Below are 22,016 nucleotides of genomic sequence, written 5' to 3' on the forward strand. Positions count from 1 at the left end.
GAGGGTCCGGGGTGGAGGTTGGGCTAGGACTAGGTGGATCTCTGTGCGGGGATCCCATCGGAGAGGATCTCTCCTGCCAGGGAAGGGAGAAGGGGTTTTCCTCCTCCCGCTTTGTAGGGCCACCGACCGTGGGAATAAAGGAACTTTTTCCCCTGGGAAGTGACTGGGCTTGGAGAGAGAAGTCATCTGGGGAGGGGCGTGGAGGAGGGAGACTCCCCACCCAGGATCCACAGGAAAGACTGATCCAGAGCCACCCTAGGAAGGAAGACCCTTGGAAGATCCCTCCGCCCCCCCCCAAAAAAAACCCTTGATGGAAGTACTTCAAGAGATCCACTAAGTGAAGTCATCTGGGGAGAGGTGTGGAGGGGGACCCCCCGCCCAGGATCTGGAGGAAAGATTGATCCAGACAGCCACCCTAGGAAGGAAGACCCTTGGAAGATCTGCTCTCCTCCCAAAAAAACCTTTGATGGGGGGTACTTAAAAAGAACCACTAGGTGATCATCTGAAGTCATCAGGTGAGAGGTGTGGAAGGGGACCCCCACTCAGGATCTGGAGGAAAGATTGATCCAGACAGAGACACCCTAGGAAGGGAGATTCTTGGACTTGGAAGAACTCCCCCTCTTCTCCCCCCACAAACAACAACAACAAACCTTTGATGGGGGTACTTAAAGAGATCCACTAGGCGATCATCTGAAGTCATTTGGGAAGGGGTGTGGAGGGGGACCCCCACCCAGGATCCACTGATCCAGAGCCACCTTAGGAAGGGAGACTCTTGGAAGATTTCCCCCTCCCCCCCCAAAAAAAACCTTTGATGGGGGGTAGTTAGAGAGATGTACTGGGCAATCATCTGAAGGCATCTGGGAAGGGTGTGGAGGAGGGGAACCCACCCAGGATCCGGAGGAAAGATTGATCCAGACAGAATCAAGGTCTGGAAGGGAGACCCTAGGAAGGAAGACCCTTGGAAGATCCCTCCTCCCCCCAAAAAAACCTTTGATAGGGGGTACTTTGAGAGATCCACTGGGGGATCCCCCCAAACAGAGGGCTTGTGTCAGCCTTGCAAAGAGACTCCCTAAATAATAATGAGATGGATTTGGGGGCCAGAGTTAAAGCAGTTGATTCCAGAAGACCTTGATTCAATCCGTGGAGGGGACTTTCCTCAGCTTCTAAGGGACCAGCGGCAGCTCCTGGAAAGGACGGTGAGGTTCTAACCCAGTGCCACTATACCCGACCTGCAGAGTTGGCACAAGGACAGCTGATCCAACTCCACTTTCCTTCCACCCCAGAGCCATGGTGTGGTCTAGCTGTGGCCCCAAGTGCAGCATACCCTGGCCTCCTCCTTACCGTCATCAGGACCTGTTTTTTGCCCTGATGGGCACCCTGGCATTCCTGGGGGACTTGGGTGCCGACCTGTGGATGGCCGCCAGCTATGTGCAGGCTGGGGACTACCACTGGGGCGGGCTGGTGTTTGGCCTCTTGGTCATCTCATCACTGACCACACAGCTCTTCAGCTGGGCCTGGTACCAGAGTGATCCCAAAGAGCTGAGACAAGAACTGCCCACGAACCAGACCCTCTTGGTACTGCACGTTCTGCAGCTGGGATACCTGTACAGGTAAGGGAGTTCAGGATGCTCTGTTTGGTACAGTGGTTGTTCAGACCTGCCATGCTTGTTTGTTTTATATCTGGGAAGAAGGGAATCGCTTTTTAAATGCAAGTATTTGTTTCCCACCTTTTGGCACTCAAAAACACCCCCATCCGGCAGCTAACCCTGACACAATCAAAACCTAAAATAAAGTCATCAAGACTGAAAATTTACAGACTGAAAGTCAGTCTTGGAATCTTTAAAGCAGCATTAAGAGGAGGGATTTATATACAGGTTGAGTGTCCCTTATCCAAAAGTTGAAATGGTCCAAAATTCTGAATGTTTTGTCCGTTTGTTGTTGTTGTTTAATAGGTGATATCAGTATTTGGTGATGTTCCTGTGCAGCTTAGTTACCCTGGTCACTTACTTACTTACTTACTTACCGTACTTACTTTCTTGTTAAATACATTTATGTGAATAAGACTTTAGTCCCATCCCTAAGATATCTCATTATGTTTCAAAATCTGGAAAAAAAAAACCCAAAACACTTATGGTCCCAAGCATTTTGGATAAAGTATACTCAGCCTGTTTTGGTTTTCAACAAAGACATTTACCTTGGGGTTTCTATAGGAAAATAAATCAGAACCACAAAAGTGGGGTTTCTTGTCCTAAAGGAGCTTACAGTCTTGCCAAAAAAGATGTAAAAGAGACACTAGCAAGCAGCCACTGAAAAAAGACCCTTTGCTGGCATGAAGTGGCAGTTGCTCTCCCCCTGCTAAATGGAGTCGAGCACCCCTTAAATGGGACCTCTTTTCTGCTTACCAGAAAGGAAATCAAATTCCCCACAAAAGTACCAGAATTCCCACAAACAGCAAATGCTGAATGAGAGTCCCAAAACTGGGCTGTTCAAGGATTGTTTAGGCTGCCCCTCCCAGGATGTATGCAAGATTGAATAGCTGTTGATTGGACCGATTTTGGAAATTATAATACAGCAATACTTTGCCTTTTTATCTGGTTGGGGACCAGAGCACAGATGAAAGTAAAAAAAAATGGATGAATGTCAAAGTATCGCCTTAGGGCCTAATCCTATCCAATTTTCCAGTGCTGGTGCAGCCATGCCAATGGGGCATACACTATCCTTTGGTGGGGAAGCAGTCACAGAGGCCCCCTCAAGATATAGGAACACTGGGCTGCATTGTGGTTGCACCAGTGCTGGAGAGTTGGATAGGATTGGGCCCTCAGTTAGCTTGCAGATTTATTTTGGGCCGGCAAAAAACCTAAATAACTATGTAACACCTGCGAATGCATGCAAAACCTAAATAAACGAGAAATTAAAATAACCATAAGAACGCTGAGGAACATCCTGGGAGGTTGGATGAAATTGAAGGAAAGAGGAAAGCACATGGACAAAATTTGAAATGTGGTTATAATTGAAAACAGCTGAAAGAGCAAAGCGATGAAAATCAAGGTATTGCTGTACTGATCCTGGTATTCCCTCTTTTATATGGTTCTTGGACTGGTCTTACAGCTCCTGTATCGCAGTTCACCTCTTGTTACATTTTGATTCTTATAATCTAAAGCAGGGGTCTCCAAACTTTTCAGTACAAAGGCCACATCCTATATTTTGTACATTTTTGTGGGCCGGAAAAAAATCAGTTTTATAAATGAATGAATGAACGAATGAATGAATGAAATTTAAATGAACAAATAAGTTTTACTTGGATCTTTTTTGTAATCAGCATGATATGATTCAGAACAAAAGAGAAATGTGACAATTACAAAGAAATAATGCCCCGCTTAAACTGAGAAATGATTTACAATGAGTATAAATGCAAAACACTAGCAAATGCTCTGACATAAAGAAAAATTGATGAGGGCCAGATAAAAATCTTGTGGTGGGTCAGATTTGGCCCCAGGGCCGCGGTTTGGAGACCCCTGATCTAAAGCAGCATTTCTCAATGTTTGTCCCTTGCTATACCATTTTGCGTGGTCCACCTATTGGAAGTACCACCAGAAGTCACTGGTGATGACGTCCTTGCCAGTTCCTTTTGGGTTGGGAGGCTAGATGCAATGTGACAAACACCAGTAAGAGGCTCAGGGTGAACAGGAGGGCTTTTCTGAGCATGTGAAAGGCATGCTTTGGAGCTTTCTCTGCCAAGCCTACTACTGCTGTTCATTGTGTCATGTCACTGGTCTTGCTGCCCGGTGGCAGGTCTCCCATGAATACCACCAGACACCACCTCAAGTACCACTGGTGGTACCCATACTACTGGTTGAGAAACATGGATCTAAAGGCATGCTGATTGCAACAGGGTGGAAATGTATAGATTGCCTAATAGCTTAACTCCACGTTCGGGTGTAATATACCTTTGAATACTGTGTGATTTTGAAGACACACAATAGGGGAGGGTTCTTGCCCTTGTGCTCCACTTTTGAGCTTTCCAGAAGCATCAGATTCACCATGGGATGGTGGGTCTGATTCTGATCCATCCAGCTCGCTTTGGGTTCCTATAATGAATATATAATATCAAACTTGCAAATTTCCATTTACTGGGGTGACCTGATCAGCCTTTAAGAAGCTGCAAGGATCTTTGTTGTGTTTGCTACACCAGAGGAACACGTCGACCTTTCTGGAACAAGTGTGTGTTGCATTGCTGGTGAAACTTGAATCCTGGTCAGAAGTTTAAGGCAGGTTCTCCCTCTCCAGAAATGTGGTTGAGAGGGAGTGACCTGCCCAAACCAAGCTGAGATTCTATACTGGGTTTCCATATGTTCACCTGGATTTAGTGCTTCTCAAAGGAGCCTAGGACAGCATACATGATTTTCCTCCCCTACCTATTTTATCCTCACAACAACCCTGCGAGGTGAGCAAGGCTGCAAAATAATTTATTTATATATTACATTCATGTCTTGGCTTTTCACCAAAAAGCTCAGGGCAGCATATGTGGTCATTTCTCACCGCCTCCTTCACGAAACTTCTGAGAGTGAGGTTAGGTTACGTGATTGGCCCAAAGCTACCCCATTGGTTTTGTGGGGATTTGAACTCGGATCTCCCTAGTCGCTGTTCAGCACTAACCACTATCCAACCTGAGCTCTTTGTACATAGCAAGCCCTCATACTGTCTTGTCTTGTGCAGGTGTCTCCATGTCCTGAAGGTGGGTTTTCATGTGTGCCGGATGGAAGCTGCGACAGAGATCCAGCGGGGCTATGCTGTTTTTCTGTCCCATGATATCAGCTTACTGCGCCTCTTTGAGACCTTCCTCGAGAGTGCTCCTCAGCTTACCCTCGTGCTCTACATCATCTTCCGCACAAGCAAAGCAGAGACGTTTCAATGTGCGTGTTGAAACTATAGGGGTGGGGAGTAGGGACAAGGGTTGTATCTTTAAATCTGGCTTACTTGGTTTTGGAGGTTTTCTTTTGGGGTGGGAAATGATGTTTGCAGACAGAGCTGTCCCACCCATGAGGCCAGCTGAGGCAATTGCTAAAAGATTAGTGGGAGATTGGCCACCCACCTCATGTTGCTGCTGCTCCTCTCACTTCCTGGATCTGAAAAGGAAGAAGGGGATGGAGCAGAAGACGAAGTGTGAGAATGGTGGTCTTGGACACCACAGCAAACCCATCTTCACTTTGTCTTTTGCTCTGTTCCTCTTTTCCTTTTGCCATGTCACATCAGATAACAGGAGGTTCTGGAAAACTTCTGCCTGTATAGTCAACTTCAGCTTAAATCAGAACAGAGACCATGGCTGTTAGTGTGTTGGCAACCTTCAGTCTCGAAAGATTCTGGTATCGCACTCTGAATGGTGGTTCTGGCACAGTGTCTAGTGTGGCTGAAAAGGCCGATTCAGGAGTGACAATCCCTTCCACACTGGGAGCAAGTGCAGTCTGTCCCTGGTCTGTCTCCCTGGCTATGGGCTGTTAGTAAAAATCTAAAAATAATGATCTCACCTTGACAACAAGGAACCCACCTTACTAATATTACGGGGTGTCTTGTGTTTGTGTGATCATCACTTAACATGTGAGAGATACCTTTGAGTTTTAAAACTCTGCTCCATCCCTTGCAAAGACTGGAGAGATTTCTTCTTATTTTTTAACCTGTAGAAGAAGTAACTTTTACCCCCCTCTCCTGATTTTGGTTTTTGAATTGTACGCCTAGTAGCCTTGGACTATAAGCAGTGGTATGTGTTTTTCAGTACATTAGCCCCTCCCCCCATGAATCTGCTTAGAAAATCAGAACAGTGTGAGCTCTAAACATCACACATGTTCAAGACATGAGCAGATACTGTATTCCTTTGCCACAAATCAATTCTGTTTCTAATTATTGTTGGCAGTCTTCAGTCTCGAAAGACTATGGTATCGCGCTCTGAATGGTGGTTCTGGAACAGCGTCTAGTGTGACTGAAAAGGCCAATCCGGGAGTGACAATTCCTTCCACACTGGGAGCAAGTGCAGTCTGTCCCTGGTCTGTCTCCCTGGCTGTGGGCCTTCCTTCTTTGCCTCTTAGCCTCAGACTATTGGCCAAGTGTCTCTTCAAACTGGGAAAGGCCATGCTGCACAGTCTGCCTCCAAGCGGGCCGCTCAGAGGCCAGGGTTTCCCACTTGTTGAGGTCCATCCCTAAGGCCTTCAGATCCCTCTTGCAGATGTCCTTGTATCGCAGCTGTGGTCTACCTATAGAGCGCTTTCCTTGCATGAGTTCTCCATAGAGGAGATCCTTTGGGATCTGGCCATCATCCATTCTCACGACATGACTGTTTCTAGTTATGAGGACATGTATGCAGTTATGCTGGGGATGGGTATTGCAGGCAAGTCTGAGGTTTGCTCTGGTGTTAATGCAGGCAACTCTGGAAGTTCCCACTTCCCAGCTTTCAGACTGCTGTGGACACTACCCACATCCTTTCAAGGCCTATCTTTGAAACTTAATGACCAACTTCCTTTCTACCCATTTGCATGTGACAGCTGATTCATGGGAAGCTGAAGGCTGCACCCAGTACCAAAGTTTGTGTGAACGTGAGTAGTGTCTTTGGATGCTCTCTCCTTTGTTCTCGTTGCAGTGCTCGGGATCAGCACATCTTTCCTGTGCATCGCCTGGGCCCTCTTGGATTATCACCAATCCCTGCGCTGCTTCCTCCGGGATAAGCACAAGCTGGACCCCGCCTCCTCGGTCATCTACTTCCTGTGGAACTTCCTATTGCTGTGTCCTCGCATCCTGTCGCTGGCTCTCTTTGCGCTGCTCTTCCCCAATTACATTTTCCTGCACTTCCTGGGGGTCTGGCTCACCATGCTTCTCTGGGTGTCGCTGCAAGGCACAGACTTCATGGAACACGCCGGTCTGGAGTGGCTCTATCGGGCCGTGGTGGCCGTCATCCTCTATTTCTGTTGGTTCAACGTGTCCGAAGGGAAGACATGTCACCGTTCTGCCATTTACTACACATTCTTAATTATTGACAGTGGCATCCTTATCACCGCCTGGCTCTGGAACAACATTCCCCTGAGCTGGGATTCTCATTTTCTTATGGCGCTCCTGGCCTCTCTGCTCTGTTGTTTACTGGGGATCCTCTTGAGAATCACATACTACAAAAAGTTTCACCCCACTAAGCAGGCTGACCCCCTGGCCAGTTATTACGATGAAGTGGACAACGGGCAGCCAATGAGGGATGGTGCTGTCGTTCTCCAACAAGCTGCGGTCAACTACCGGATGAGCAAACTCTCTCAATGCTACTATGCTGATGTGTCACGGGAGATGCGGCACCATGGAAACGGGACGATCGGGACCATGGTTGTGTGAGCCCCGCTGCACATTGACAGAAAGGCAAATGCAAAAGGGGTTATTTCCGCCTAACCCAGCACATTTTGAGCTGAATGCCTTTCACCAGGCCCAAGGATGTACTGTGCAAGCCTAGGTATGCGTAGTTGGAAGTCAGTCCCATTGAGTTCTGTGGGACTTATTCTCCAGTAAATATGGTTGCATCCTCAGGCTAAGCCAAGATATGCTTACTTGGAAGAAAGTCCCATTGAGTTAAGTGGGGCTTATACCCTAGTAAATATGGTTGCATTCTCAGGCTAAGGAGCAGCTAAATCAATCTCTGTCTAGCCCTTGATTGCATCAGTTGCCATGCAAGATTGCATTATCTGTATCTTGCTGAGATGTCTTCAAGGGTATCTGATTTGAGTGGCATGGCTCCAAACACAATACACCTTGTGAGATCTCTTTGTTCCCAGGCTGGTGTTGTTTGATGTTCTTGATGGTCTCCTGGCCAGCCATACATGGCCAAAGGAGGTTGTTTCATGAATTAGTTGCTGCTGAATTAAGTTGCTGCACAAGTTCTCCAAACACAATGAGTTCTCAAATGGCCCAAGAGGCCCTGCTCAAGCACCTTCTCTGTGTGTGTGACACCCCCCCCCCACACACACACACATGGAGCAAAGTTAAAAATACCTTCAGTGTTAAATGTTCTTCAGTTGTTCACACAGCCAAGGCTGTATATGTTTTGAAACTGCCTTGGGGCTTTTGGCCAAACCAGACATTACACAGTGGACCTGCGTAACTGTCTCCCAGTTCCTAGTTAAATGAAAAGCAGCTTCAGGGGATAGAAAACCTTGAGTAAAAGAATGGGTGGGGAGGAGCTACTTAAATCTTTCCCATTTGGCTGTTTTCAGCTCCAAATCATCCCACCCCAATGGTGAGTAATCTTATTTCTCCTCTCACCTTGCAGCCTCCCAGGGTTTGCTTTAAAAGAAAAATCACACAATAGGAGATCACTATGCTTGCCATGGTAATATCTAGTTTGGCCCCCTGTGCAGACTGTTAATTTATTGGTGTTAATGAAGTGGTCTAGACAAAAATAAAACATTTCTGCTACTCTTTGAGTTGGTTATATTAGAACTTGTGCACTGCATATCCCAGGTTGTGGCTACAGCGTGCTAGTTTTCAAGGCTGGTTGTACTTCCATTGGCTGTTCACAGAATAGTGCGGTAAGCCCTTTGCATCTAATCAGTGTTGTCAACATGGACTGGTAATGGCTCTCAGACACGGGTTTTTCCTAGCTCTGCCTGGAGATGCTGGGGCTTGAACCTGTATCCTCAGGGCTAGATCTCAGCCTCTGAGCTCTGTGATGAGGCTGGGAAATGTGGAACATGTATTAAAGCATATGACCTTTGTTTCTTCCTCTTTTTCAAAACAACTTCCTGTAGGAAAGAGGACTTGATTGGGTAAGGTGATGTTAACAGCTCTTCATACTGCACCACAAGGTTTACATGTGGCTCAAACTCGGTTTTTCCCCTAGGGCAGTGGTTCTCAAACTTTTAGCACTGGGACCCACTTTTTAGAATGAGAATGTCAGGACCCATCAGAAGTGACATCATCAAGAAAATTTTTTGACAATCCTAGGATGCAATCCTACTGACATTTACCCAGGAGTCCCACTTACTACCATAGTTAAAAGCATATACACATGTGTTAATATGCTTTTATCTGTTTTTAAATTATGTTTTTAATCTGTTTTAACCTGTTGTAAGCTGCCTTGAGTCCCTTTGGGGAGAAAGGCAGGATAAAAATAAAGCTATTATTATTATACACAATAGCCCAGTGAAAGATAGATCTGTAACATTCCCCAAATGCAGTCACAAACCATGCTAGCATCAAGTCTACAACATTAAAAAATATTGAAGTGAAGGAGACCCACCTGAAATTGGCTTGCAACCCACCTAATGAGTCCCGACCCATAGTTTGAGACACTGCCCTAGGACACAGTCCTGTGTCCATTAGAGGGAAGATACACATTGAAATAGCTGAGTGGATAAGCTAGGAGATGGAGGGCATGGTAGAACCATACCTGGGCTTGAGTGGCCATAGCTCAGTGGCAGAATACATGGTTTGCCTATAGAAACAGCAAATGTAATAAACCATTAATAAACTTGGTGCACCATTTCAGACCGCAGGTAGTGATGTGCCTTCAACTGGTCTACCTGCAACAAGGCAGAACCCCCACAACCCTTCCTGAGGGACAGCTGCTGGAGTGACTCCAGTGACTCAAACTTACATGTTCAGACTATTCTCTGTATCCTGAACTTTCAGCAAGGAGAAAAGAACAATTTATGTATTTTTATATAGAAAATAAAGACTTTATTTTTCCAGTTCACAGGACAGTTCCCATTACACAGAACATGATGTTCACGGAATCCATAGCCATTAATCCCCTCCAATCACAATCAAGCACAGCGGATGTCAGTTCTGGACATCTGCAGGACCCTGAGGGAGAATCAGGATTGATCATCTATGGTTGCACATGCATTTCTTGCAATTGCCGCCTCCAGAGCTCAGTGGGAATTTTGGTTTCTATGAGAGACTGCAGTGAAACAGATCCAAGTTGGAGCCGAGAGCCCGAGACTATCCACGCTTGTTGCAAAGGTTACAGTGAGCCTCTGCTGTCTGCCTTGGCGTTCAAATCAAACTAGCGGATGCCTGAGTACTAACCGACAGGAAAGAACCGAAAAGAGCAGGAGGCAGAACATGGTTTCCAAATGCTTTATGAAGACCCAAGAGAAATGCAGCCAGTGAGTTCAGAAATACAAGAGCCGGGGCAGCCTTTATTAACGTCAACACAGAAAATGTACCATCACCTGAGGTTTTAGGGGGAAAAAATATAGTAAATTCACATACACCAGAGGGGAACACTGTATAAATATTGGTATCTGATGCAAAGGGGAAGAAAAAAAAAAACAAAGCTCCACACACAGCCAAGCATTATTTGCAAAATCCTGAAGGCTTCTGAAATGGTTTTTCTAAGTAAAACTACACCTGGAGCAGCGTTTGCCAGTTCCCCGACAGCTCAGCACCTCCGTCTACCACACTTGATTTGCTTCGAAAAGAGATGTCGAGGGCGACTGCCCCGTACACAGCCGTTTCCTGGAGTTGGGGTGGAAGGTTAAGGCACAGAGTTGATTCAAAAGTCAAGCGCAGCCCACCCCAACTCAGGTTCTCAGTAGGAAGCAAACCTTGGGAGGGATCGGCCAGCCGGCCACCTCCCTAACTCCACAAAGACATGAACTTTCACAGAAAAGGGGCGGGGGCTGCAGAATTAAGCCGCCTTCAATTCTATTTCAGAGGCACAGAACTTCCTTGCTGGTGGGGGAAATGTGTTTTTATTCAGCTCATGGCCTTCTGTATGTTTGTAAGAGATGCCGGTTGCCTGAAAAAAAAGGTGACTGGTTCTTACTGCTACAAGAAGGCAGAGAGATTTCCTCCGAGATGCACATGTGCCTGTCTAAGATCTAACCTGCTATATATACTATGTTCTGAAGGGGGTGCCACCGCATGGACTGTTTAGGGAGGTTCTCCTCCCCCGTAGCATGAATCTGAGCCTCTCCACAATGCCTGCTCCAAAGGTTTGCAGGTAGAAAACCATAGTAGGTATCACATGGTATTAAAATTAGTGGGGACTATTCTTGGAAGATGGTCTGCTTTCACACAGTCTCACAGAACCGAACTTACCCAGCTGAAGCCAAGAAGCAATAAACTGACACAGAGCCTAGCTCCAGGGTGCTGTTGGAGGCTTTCCTTCAAAAATAAAATCAGGAAGTTTCCAGCCTTCTCCCCGCAAGCCCACATTTTGAATTGTGGGGTGAGCCTGTGATCCCAATTTCCCTTTTGCTGGGCCAGTATTTAACTGGACATTGTAGTGGCTGCCTCCCCTCTTGAATTGGGGTTAACGTTTGGCTTCCATTGCGCCCAACTCCCCGAGAAAACTGCAAACACAAAGGTCAAAACCGCAACTGGAACCCGGCTTGGGAAGAAGGTGGATTGTGAAAAGTATTCACATAGGAAAAGCAGGTTCCTTCCTGAATTCTCGTGTCCGAGGGGGCAGCTTCCACTGACACCACAGCAGCGTGACCTGCTGGGAAATGAGGCTTTCCAGCTGCTCTAAGTTAGACAACGAGGGTGGTGCAAAGAGGAATGAAAGAAGAATACTTGGGCCAAATATATGCCTCTCTCTGCTTCTTCTGGTAGCCAAGAAATTGACAAGACCTGTACCAAAATACACAGCTACAGCACTTGGAGATTGCTAGCCACGTGGAGAACAAGGTGCTCCCTGGAGAAAAATCCTTCTGAGGAACTCAGCATGCCCTCAAAACCATCCCACTTTGGAGTCGCACATTAATGGGAACAGCCATATATTCAGGCCCCAGCAGGAGGTGAGCTTCCCTGCTGCTCCTCAAGCACAGATCAGGGACTCCTTTGTGAAAATCTATAGGTCTTTCTAGCTTTGCAGGAAATGAAAGCTTCTGGACCCTTTTCTGTAAATACATAAAATTAAATCTCTGCAGTTCTTTTTAGGTTTTAGGAAAGAGAGAGAAGGGCCGGGCTGGGAGGTGAACTAAAAGTCCTCTACTGAAGTTTGCCGATTTTCATTTTTAGCGTCATACCACAAAAGGCTGCACAGTGAGTTAGGTCTTTACTGCTGGAGCTTCCCTGCCTGGGATGCTGTGCTCAGTCCCAGAAATCTCCTTCGCCGAAAAGAGCACCCAAACTATGTGCTGAGGGGCTTTGGCAGCTGACCAGGCAAAGTCTCTTGCCTCTGCCTGCAGTTCTACTAGGGAAAGTCACAGAGTGGCGCCACCTCCCACTGTGCACCTCCATTAGCTACATTTTCTTTGTCTGGATGAAAGAGGAAATCCCCCAGCGGGATCCTACGAAGCCAAGAAGGGCCGGCTGCACCCAACTGCCATTGCTCAGCGTCTTCACAGAAAATCCAGTTCGAGAGCTTGGTGGAGGGACACCAGATCCGCGTGGTTCGTAATCCTCCAAAAAGGCATGTTATGCTGCAAACAGAGAGAGGGCCTGTTAGGTGCAAAGTGCGAGACCTTTTATTAGGGCCAGCTCAAAGGCCACACAAGTGGGGAGCTAGATTTCAAGTATTCTATTGGGAAGGAGTAGAGAGAAGGCCAGACGCCTTGTGTCAGAAGGCCAGATGCAAGGGAGAGCACCAGGATGAGGTCTCATGTTATCTGGTGTGCTCCCTGGGGTATTTGGTGGGGCCGCTGTGAGATACAGGAAGCTGGACTAGATGGGCCTATGGCCTGATCCAGTGGGGCTGTTCTTATGTTAGAGAATAAACACAGCCCACTTACCTGCTTGGCTGCCATCTCTTCATCACGTCCATCTCCAATAACCACATATGTCACCTTCTTTCCAAACCGAGAGACGATCCTTTCAAAACAGCTCTCTTTACCTACCCAGAAAACACAGACATCTTTGCAGTTGCTGTCTAAGGAACTTCTGCAGCTTCCCCAACAGAAGCAGGCCCCTCCCAAAACCCATCTTCCTGCACAATTGTGCACCGGGGTTTGTCCAAATTTTACCCATATCACAGACATTTGTTTTTTGAGTCATGAGGGCTAGAAACCTGCTTTTCTTTTGATTGAGGTACGTAGATAAGCACTGACCTATTTTTGTTGCACTATAAATATTTTCAATCGGGAACACTTCGCCGAGTCCATATAGCAGGACTTTGGCCAGAGCAGGCACCAGCTGAGTGGTTGTGATCAAAATGTTCACACAATTCTTTCTGGAGGACAGGAAGAGAAAACAGTGAATGGTTGAAGTCCTGAGACAGTCTTGCTGATGCACACTCGAAACAGATGAAAGTGGCAGGTCTTGTATTTTCAGCAGCAAACTACAGGCAACCTTGTTTTCATTGCTCATTGTGGGTACTCTTTATGCCTTAGCCTGGAGCATGAAGCACCACTGCTAAAGGCTTGAGTAAATTTAATACAATGGATACCACCCTCCAATCTTGGAAGTCTACTGCAGGACAAAAGGAGGTATAGCACTGGGTTTGGATCCCCAGATACTGTCCTCCACAGAGATGTAGCAGTTTTCTCACAATTCAGACAAGAGACTTCCACCCCACGGCTTACATGAAACACATTACAGGCCTGCTCGATTGAAGTGCCCCATAAAATCCATAACGATGGGTGAAAAGAGCCACATTGTACAAGACACAACACTTTCATTTCCATACCTAGACTGAATGAGAAGCAGGGACTTCAGTGCTGTTCCCAACCAGGAATCTGTCAGCATTTCTATGTCTTCCCTTAATCTCTGCAAAACTTCTTTCTTCTCTGGACTGAGGAGGCCTGTGAAGCACACATAATATGATGGTTATAAACATCATTCCCCCCAGTACTGTAATTGTACAATGTGAACGCAGGCTCAGATCTGCACTTTCTGGGTTCACCTGACATAGAATTGCTTAGATTGGAAAATAACACTATGAATATGTCAGCAGGTGGTTTGGTTTTCAGGGTACCAACCAACCAAATACACACACACACAGTTATCCATTATCCATTTACTGCAGAAGTTCTAGGCTGCCTTTCTGCAACACTACACTCAAAACAGTTTTTAAATGATGGAATTAAAACATTCGATACTTAAAAAAAAATTCTGCATCACACAAAATAGCTTTAACCCTGTCCTAATGGAACATTTTTTTCCTGCTTTAAGTGGCCTCTCACTGGGACATGGCAAAAAAAAAAGACAATTTTGCAAAGCAAAACATGCATACGCACATATACAGAGAGGCCCTCATGGTACAGGTTCCATTCCAGGAAATTCGGGGACAGTGTAATCTGCTGGTTTCGGGGACCCCCAAGCCCTGCAAATTTGACTGGACCTGTGTTCTGGTTGGGTCCAGAGGCCCTTCTGAGGGCCTCCAGAAGGCTGAAAAGTATGACTGAAGCTTCTGACACCTTCAATGGGCTTGAAAATTGGAAGTCATTTGGGTTCCAATTTGGGTTTGGAAGACTACAGGTGGAAGACTGCAGGTGGCCGCTTCGGCTCGGAAGACTACTGGTGGCCCACCCCACAGGTTTGGAACCCATGAGTATTCAAATCCATGGGTACCAAACCCACGGATATTGAGGGCCACCTATACATGAAGTGATAAGCTGTTGTAGAAAAATGAAATGAATTATTCAGAGCTGCTTTCAAAGGTAAGGTCTCAGCAGGCACTTTGCCAATGTGGAACTCTGTACATGCTTGACACAGCAGGGGATTTACAGCACAAACCTATGCATGTCTACTCAGAAATAAGTCCCATTCAGTTCAGTGGGCCTTACTCCCAGGTAAATGTGTACAAAAACTCAGCCTCAGCTTACATGGATCAAGTCCCTCACTTTGCTGCAACCTGCTTTTGAATTCCACCCTATTCTGTTGACATGAAAAAAACTAAAATGATCACTCAAACCCTGGCATGGTCTTAAAAAGACCCAAGGGCTGAACTACTGCTTTGCTCCAATTAAAACTGGTTAGCCTATTCTGGCTGCACTGGTTGAAGAAGCAAGAGCTTAAAGGGCGCAATCCTAACCCCGTATGTTAGTGATTTCTAGCACTGGCATAGTGGTGCCAATGGGACACGTGCTGCATCCTGCAGTTGAGTGTCTCTCGTAGAAGCCTCCTCAAAGTAAGGGAATGTTTGTTCCCTTACCTCAGAGCTGCACTGCTCTTATGCCAGTGCTGGAAAGCACTGACATAAGGGGTTAGGATTGCGCCCTAATAAGGACAAAAGGATTTTCAAGAAGGAACATATGCTCTTGCCTGGTGCTCCCAACTTCAGTCCTGCTGGTGCATGCAGGGTATTCACACTCACCTACTACGTTGCTTTTGTATTTGTCATAAATCTCGCGCACCTTCCGGTAGCGGAAAGCCAGCTTCCTCATCCAGTCCACTCCGCCCTGAACACCCCCAGAACTGTGATTGGTGTTACTTCCCGAGCCACTGAAGCCGTCTGTGGAAAAATTGTAATTGCTGTGCCAGGAAAAAAAAAAAGGCAGGCTTTGAGTTATTTTTGCTGGAAACCTCTATCTGAAGCCTAATAATCACGGCAACAAGGACGGTTCTGCGTTTTGTGGCCTATCACAACAGATCTCTCTGTAGGGGAACACTCCTAGCTCCACTGCTGAACCACTACTCTTGGTGCTCAGAAACTTGAAGACCACATCTAATCAGCCTCCGTGAAGACCTTGGGAATAGGATCTGAAAAGCCTGATTCCAGACAGTCACTATTTTAGGCTCAGCACTCCTATTTATACAGGGTTCAAATGCTGATGGCTAGGAAAACAAGGGGGGTTCTTCAGAGCATATTAGGAAACACAGGAAGCTGCCTAATGCCAACTCTATCTAGGTCAATACTGTCTTCACCGGTTGGCAGCATCTCTCCAGGTAGGTGGTCTTTCCCTGCTTAGCTGAAGATGCCAGGGATTGAACCGGAGACGTTCTACATGCAATGTGGGTATTTTGCCAGTAAGCTACAGTCCCTTCCAGTTGCCCTGGAATCTGACAGCACAACTCAAGAGCTACTTCCTGGCTGGCTTTGGAGACACTCTTAGCAAGGATGTTAGTGGAATGGCCAGATGTGCTTCTGATCCCACCTCCTCCACTGTTCGTAGAAGGTGTCCTGCATTTCCTCCTGACATACAGATATTTCTACTAGGACTGCAATGCATGTTCATAGGGACACATTTCTGGTGCAAAAATGGATCCCAGAAATGATATCTGGGCAGCTGCTCCAGTGCTCGTTTTTTACTGAGGATTCCACTTCAGAATGACCCCCTTCAGATGACCTCGTGCACGGGCTGACATCGCAATGCCAAACAGTCCAAAAGATATGGCATTGTGACAACGTAAATATGAGCAAATGTAGCTAACTCAGAGTGAGGGCAATACTTCCTAAATCACAATACCCATGCTCTGGATGGCCAGAATGTGCATCAACAGGGAAAGAAGAGGGGTGTGTCAACCACAGCAACTGTCACCATCCCTTGGACAGCTATTCACCAGATGAGGTAGGGAATGAAGGCAAACATGGTTATTATTTTGGGCAATGCCACCACCCCCTCCTAGGTCAGGAATGAAAGCCTGAGGAGAAATGTGCCAACAAATCCATTTTCCTGGCCAGGAACAAAGGCCTCCTTTGTTACCACAAGGGCTTAGGACCCTATTGGCCTATGGGCTGCTGGGCACTTATCACTTTTTTTTTTAAAGCAAACTCCCTAAATATGGTACTTAAAGCAGTCATATGAGATCACATATATTTAGGTTTAAGTCTGTAATTTGTTGAAAAAGCTCAGAATCAAAATCAAATGAAATACATCACCTTAAGTCTTGCCCATTGTCATCGGACACAACGTCTTCCACGTGAACTTGGTCACACTCCTGGAGAAGAGAAAATGCGCAGTTTTTAACTGGAAAGGAGGGGTGTAAATTCATTAAACACATACACAAATAAAACAAAGCAAGGCCTTGTTGACTGAAATGCGACTTTTGCCTTTAAAACCCCAAAATGGATGGCAAATGGAACTATAGGTGGAACATCAGTATCCACTGATTTGACTCAACACTGATACTGGGGTCCACCTTTAAACGCCTTGTATCAAGGAAAATAATCCAATTTCCTATCTGCATGCTGTTAAACCACATTGGTTGCAAACTTCTCAGGAGTATTCAGGTGTCCCCTGGTATCCTTGGAGGATACATTCCTGCCCAGGGTTAAAGATAGCTTTAAAGACCCACCTCAGGGTTTTGAGCTCCTCCATTGTCACTCCAGAATGCATTGATATAGATGCTATACTGCATTCAGCCACCAGATGGGATGTATAATGGAATGAAATTATTCCATTATATTCATTTATTCACCCCATCTAGTGGCTGAATGCAGTATAACGCCTGGAGCAAGAAATTCAGAAGTGGGTCTTTAAAGCTATTTTTCCACTAATTTGGTATCCACTGATTTTTTTTTTATCCACTGGGGGTTCTGGAGCACAACCCCAGTGGATAACAAAGCACGACCTGTATGCTAAAATGAATCAGGCCAAACAGCCTTCAGCTCTTGATGTGGGAACGCGACTCTCTCAGTGACCACAAAATCTGGCCTTGACTGACACTTTCCAAACTCACTCTTGTGACATATGTAAAGATACCACCGGCTCTGCAAGTCACTATTTTTGAGAGTTCAATCATGTAAGAGAAAAAAAACTGGGATCTTTTCTACTGGTCATTCAGATCGTGTTACTCTTAACACAGTTCTTGCCACTGGTGTAGTGTTTGTTTATGCAGAGGCACTCTTTGGCTTTAGTAACACAGCAACCGGCAGGCAGGCAAACCTGCTGCCCCTCCACTCAGGCAAACCGGAGTGAGCCGGTTACTAAGACTGAAGTCTGGGAACAAGCTGATATAGCATTTATAAGAAGCGCTTATTGTTCATAGCTAGGAACGCGTTGTTATAGCATCAAAGTAACTGAGAGTAACTTGTAACATGTTTCAAGATTCAATAAAAGCTGGCTGGGAAGCTCAGAAAAGCGGCATCCCTCCCTGCATTAAATCCTTAACCTGTCTCTCGTCTCCTCTCTGCCTCCTTATTCTGCTACATCAGTCATTGCTGAGGCGTACTCAGTAAAAGGCAGCTTTGCTTCCTGCATTCAACCCTCAACCTGACTCTTCATTCTGTCTTTCTGACTTCTCACTGCTCTGCTCCTTGCACTACATCAAGCAACCTGGCCTAGAGTCCAGTTTGCTCCCCAAAGTCACTGCAACAACTGGCTTCTCCTCCCTTTCCATCTCCACTTTAAGCATCTCCATTTTAAGCTCTCTCTTTCACAGGTCTCCATGGTTTTGCTCTTCTGTGTTTATATGCTCTTCCATGAACCCTTTGTCTCCACAAGTACCAATCTTCTTGTTCGCACTAAGGTTACCCTCTCTCTTCCATGCCTGCATTCATTTCCCCATGCAGTATAGTGTCTCTCTGCCCCTTTGACTTTGCTTTCCCTTCCTTCCAAATATGTGTGCAGATGTCTTTATACTCCAAACCTGTGAGCAGGGCCTACAATTAACTTATTTTAAATCCCAGAGGTCAGATGTCCCTATTTTTCTCTCTGGCCGCAGCCCAGTCCCATAATAAATATTGCATCTTAAGGGTTAGTAGATACGAGTGTGGTACTCCCATCATTCACCGCATCCACTTAAGGTTAGAATTTGGAAGAAAATACCTACTTCTAAGTCATTGAAAAATAAATGTGTATCAGCCACTTCAAAAATCATTTCTTCCATTGTCAAACCAGAGCCAATGACATGAGTTGGGTCCTGGAACAAAACAGAAACAAATTGTTCGACTGGAAAAAGTTATGAACAGACTAAGAGTTATGTGACCATATTCCTGAAAAAAGTATAGAATCATGCTATATAATGGTTACATACGCATTTCAAAGCCTTAGGAAAAAAAGAAATCAGATCTAAAAGTTAACACTTATTACAAATTGTTAAAATCTTTGTGCACAACTCAAGATCCTCTTAAACATAAACTGCATTCACTATGATCTGCTACCTTAAAAATGCAGTTTTACTAGATTTGCCTTCTGAATTCACTAATTCAGATTCAATGATATGGTAGAGACAATATCGCTTGAACTATGAGAAATTCTGCATAAGAAATGTTAATACCTTCCCATATTTCTGGGCATATGATCCGGTGAGAAGAGAATGAAAAATTATGATGGTCTCATCCAAGTCCCACAGAAACACTCGCTGAGGAAGAAATGAGAAATAGAAGTTTTGGAACTGTACAATGGTTGCCAAATAAGTAATCCAACTTCAGTGGCCCAGGCATCTTTAATAGGTATCTCAAACCCTGATAAGGAAATATTTGATATCTGCGTGTGCATGATGACTGACCAGGGCCAGCTCAATCATGAGGCTGACTGAGACAGCTGACACAGGTGGCACATTGGTTGGGGGGACACCTGCTTCGGCTGCTGCTCCTTCTCGCTGGATCTAAAAAGGAACTGTGGAGGAGAAGAGTGAAGGGCAAAAGAGTCAAAGCCACTTTCTAGACTACACCCTCTCTGCCACTCTTCCTCTTCTGCTCTGTCCCACTCTCCTTTTCGAATCCAGGAAAGAGGAAAATGTGCCACAGGGCAAGGGGAGCAGCATTTGGTTAGCCCATGCAATGGGGGCAGCATTTGGCACCCCACTTTAGGACCAGGAGGTTTTGGATCCATCCTTTGACTGAATTACATTATAGTTCTTGTATCATTAGAAAACACCATCAGGGACTCCAAGAATCTACGGACTGAGCTACTAGCTACTCCTGCTTCAGAAGCCTCCCTACAGGTGCAGGTGAGTAACATTTCCCCCTGTGACTGGCTAGCTATACGAAGCCTCTGGATTGGCCATGTTTGTTATAAATACTAGAAACCTGGCCTTTTGCGTTTGCCTGGTCAAACCTTCACATGAAGGTTTATCTCATTCCTATAGTCAAATCTTTTTAGACCTTTTAAAACAGTGGTTTCTACACTCTCCTTTCACTGCTTTTTCCCCAGCCATTCAAAACAATCAACCTTTGCCTGAAGGAAAAAAAGAGTCACATGCTGGCCAAGTGGAGATGTAAAAGAAACCACGGTTAGTCTCTGCCTCTTCTTCTCTGTCCTGTGTGAAGAGAGAATTAAAGCTTCCATTTTGGGTTCTAAGTCAACCACAGTTGTGTGCTACATACAAACTCAGGGAATGACAAAATAACCAGGATCAAACCATAGTTTCATATCCTGGTTTGTATCCAACAGTGGTTTAAATAAACCATAGCTCCCTGAGTTTGAACATAGCACAGAACTGTGATTAACTTCAAACCAGAAAGAGCCCACTCTCCTCTTCTGGAGAGGAATAAGGGGTAGGGGAGGAAAAAAGAATAGATGAAGACCAACTTCTAGTTCATTGTCCTGTGGCGAAGAAGAATCTGCTTTCCTTTTGCCTCTGTTTTTCCCAGTCACATTTTTCCTGGACTGCTCGTCTACATCTTTACTTGCTGCTGCCCTTGGCAGTAATGGGCTTGTGGATGCGTCTCCTACAAAAAAGAAACAGATATAAACATATTTAAATTTCAAACTCAGAAAATATCTTCCCCCATGCAAAAGATACCCCTCCAATTTAGAAGCCAGCTAAAGAGATCCTACATTAGCTAGAAAACTAAAGCCTTCTAGGAGGTTACCACGCAGCCCCATCCCCAACCTTCCAGGATGAACAAATGCAAAACTGTCACCCACTAGGAACAGGGTCTTCTCGGTAGTTCTGATAATATTGCAATTTTATTGTTGAACACCTTTGAGTGTTGAAAAAAAAGCAACAGAAAAATCTTTTAACTAATTAAATATGGAATGCACTTATGACCAAGTCTGATCACTGATCCATCTAGTTCAGAATTCTCAGCCCCTGCTAGGCAGCTACTGTCCGCTGCTTCCTGGAGATGCTAGGGACCAAGTCCTTCTACATGCAAAGCAGAAGGTCTACCAGTCTGCTACAGCACCTCCCAAGGCCCTCTCCAAGAAGGTGTGTTTGGTTCCATTACTTGCTTCCTTCTGGAAGCAGACAAAGCATTCCTGTTCCACCAAGCCTTTACAACCACTGTTTGATTATATTGCCCTCTTATACTGAAAATAGTCCTGCAACAGTTTGGCTGTTTAAGCCATTTCCGCCCAATGATGCATATACGCAACAGTGATCAAACCTGTACACCTGTGGGTTGGGTTAATTTAACTGGGAGTAGCTCATTATTTGTGCTTTCACACTGTAAACCACCCTGCAAATGAATAATAAAAAGCAGCCTACATGTGCTGTAAATCAAAACAAGCTGAAATGGGAGAAAAATTGTTTCACCACCAGACACCTTTGTGAGCACATCAGAAAAGCGATAGTCAAGTTTTCTTAAACAATATGTATATATTTGAAGTCCTAAGGCTCCAGTGTAATGGAACAACATTTAAAGGAATGAAGAGTATGGACAGCAATTGAAGAAATAATACAACTCATAGGTCCATGTGTTTTGCTTTTTAAAGTCGCCTTGGGTGCCCTTTGGGGAGAAAGGCGGAATACAAATCTAATAAATAAATAAATAAAGTGTGTTACTTAGTTTTTTTGCTGCATTTTCCTTTTTGTTCCAATAACTGAGCATTTATGTAAAAAAGAGAGAAATGTTTTAGTGAGCAATCATCTCATTTTACACACTTTCACCCAAAAGCACACAATAATGAGCTCTATCCCAAGACTTGGAGGGTCAGCATTCTGTCTCTCTTTCTCCTGCCCCCCAGTGAAGGGGTTTTACGTTTGGGAGAACATTTTAAAAAATGCAACCCAAACTTGCACATCTTTGACCCAAATCCTAACCAACTTCCCAGCACTGACACAGCTGTGCCAATGGGGTATGCGCTGTATCCTATGGTGGGGTCACAGAAACCTCCTCAAGGTAAGGGAATGTTTCTTTCCTTACCTCACAGCTGCAACCCTTACCTCGGCACTGAAAAGCTGGTTAGGATTGTGCCCTTTATTGTGCAGTGGTACATATTAGGAATTGTTCAAACACACAACTTTGCAAATGCACATCAGACCTTAATCACCCT

General features: G+C 45.4%; 2 protein-coding genes across 6 annotated transcripts in view; one reads left to right on the forward strand and one right to left on the reverse strand.

The window, feature by feature from the left end:
* XKR8 (XK related 8) lies at positions 1-8,842 on the forward strand. The gene is made up of 3 exons (XM_066638517.1): positions 1-1,610; positions 4,717-4,913; positions 6,629-8,842. The coding sequence occupies exons 1-3, from the start codon at positions 1,288-1,290 to the stop codon at positions 7,360-7,362; spliced, it is 1,254 nt and encodes a 417-aa protein (XP_066494614.1). The 5' UTR covers positions 1-1,287; the 3' UTR covers positions 7,363-8,842.
* A 1,293-nt stretch (positions 8,843-10,135) lies between these two features.
* EYA3 (EYA transcriptional coactivator and phosphatase 3) overlaps positions 10,136-22,016 on the reverse strand; it is a 63,622-nt gene continuing 51,741 nt past the window's right edge. For all 5 annotated transcript variants that reach the window (XM_066638293.1, XM_066638290.1, XM_066638291.1 and 2 more), the window contains 9 exons: positions 20,328-20,467; positions 19,072-19,155; positions 18,625-18,714; positions 16,733-16,791; positions 15,227-15,384; positions 13,598-13,712; positions 13,020-13,141; positions 12,705-12,805; positions 10,136-12,395 (listed from right to left, as the gene is read on the reverse strand). In XM_066638293.1, the coding sequence (XP_066494390.1) occupies positions 12,315-12,395; positions 12,705-12,805; positions 13,020-13,141; positions 13,598-13,712; positions 15,227-15,384; positions 16,733-16,791; positions 18,625-18,714; positions 19,072-19,155; positions 20,328-20,467 (950 nt within the window). In that variant the 3' untranslated portion in view covers positions 10,136-12,314. The remainder of the gene's footprint in view (positions 12,396-12,704; positions 12,806-13,019; positions 13,142-13,597; positions 13,713-15,226; positions 15,385-16,732; positions 16,792-18,624; positions 18,715-19,071; positions 19,156-20,327; positions 20,468-22,016) is intronic.

The sequence above is a fragment of the Tiliqua scincoides genome, chromosome 10, assembly GCF_035046505.1.
Source record: "Tiliqua scincoides isolate rTilSci1 chromosome 10, rTilSci1.hap2, whole genome shotgun sequence".
Taxonomy (NCBI): Eukaryota; Metazoa; Chordata; class Lepidosauria; order Squamata; family Scincidae; genus Tiliqua; species Tiliqua scincoides.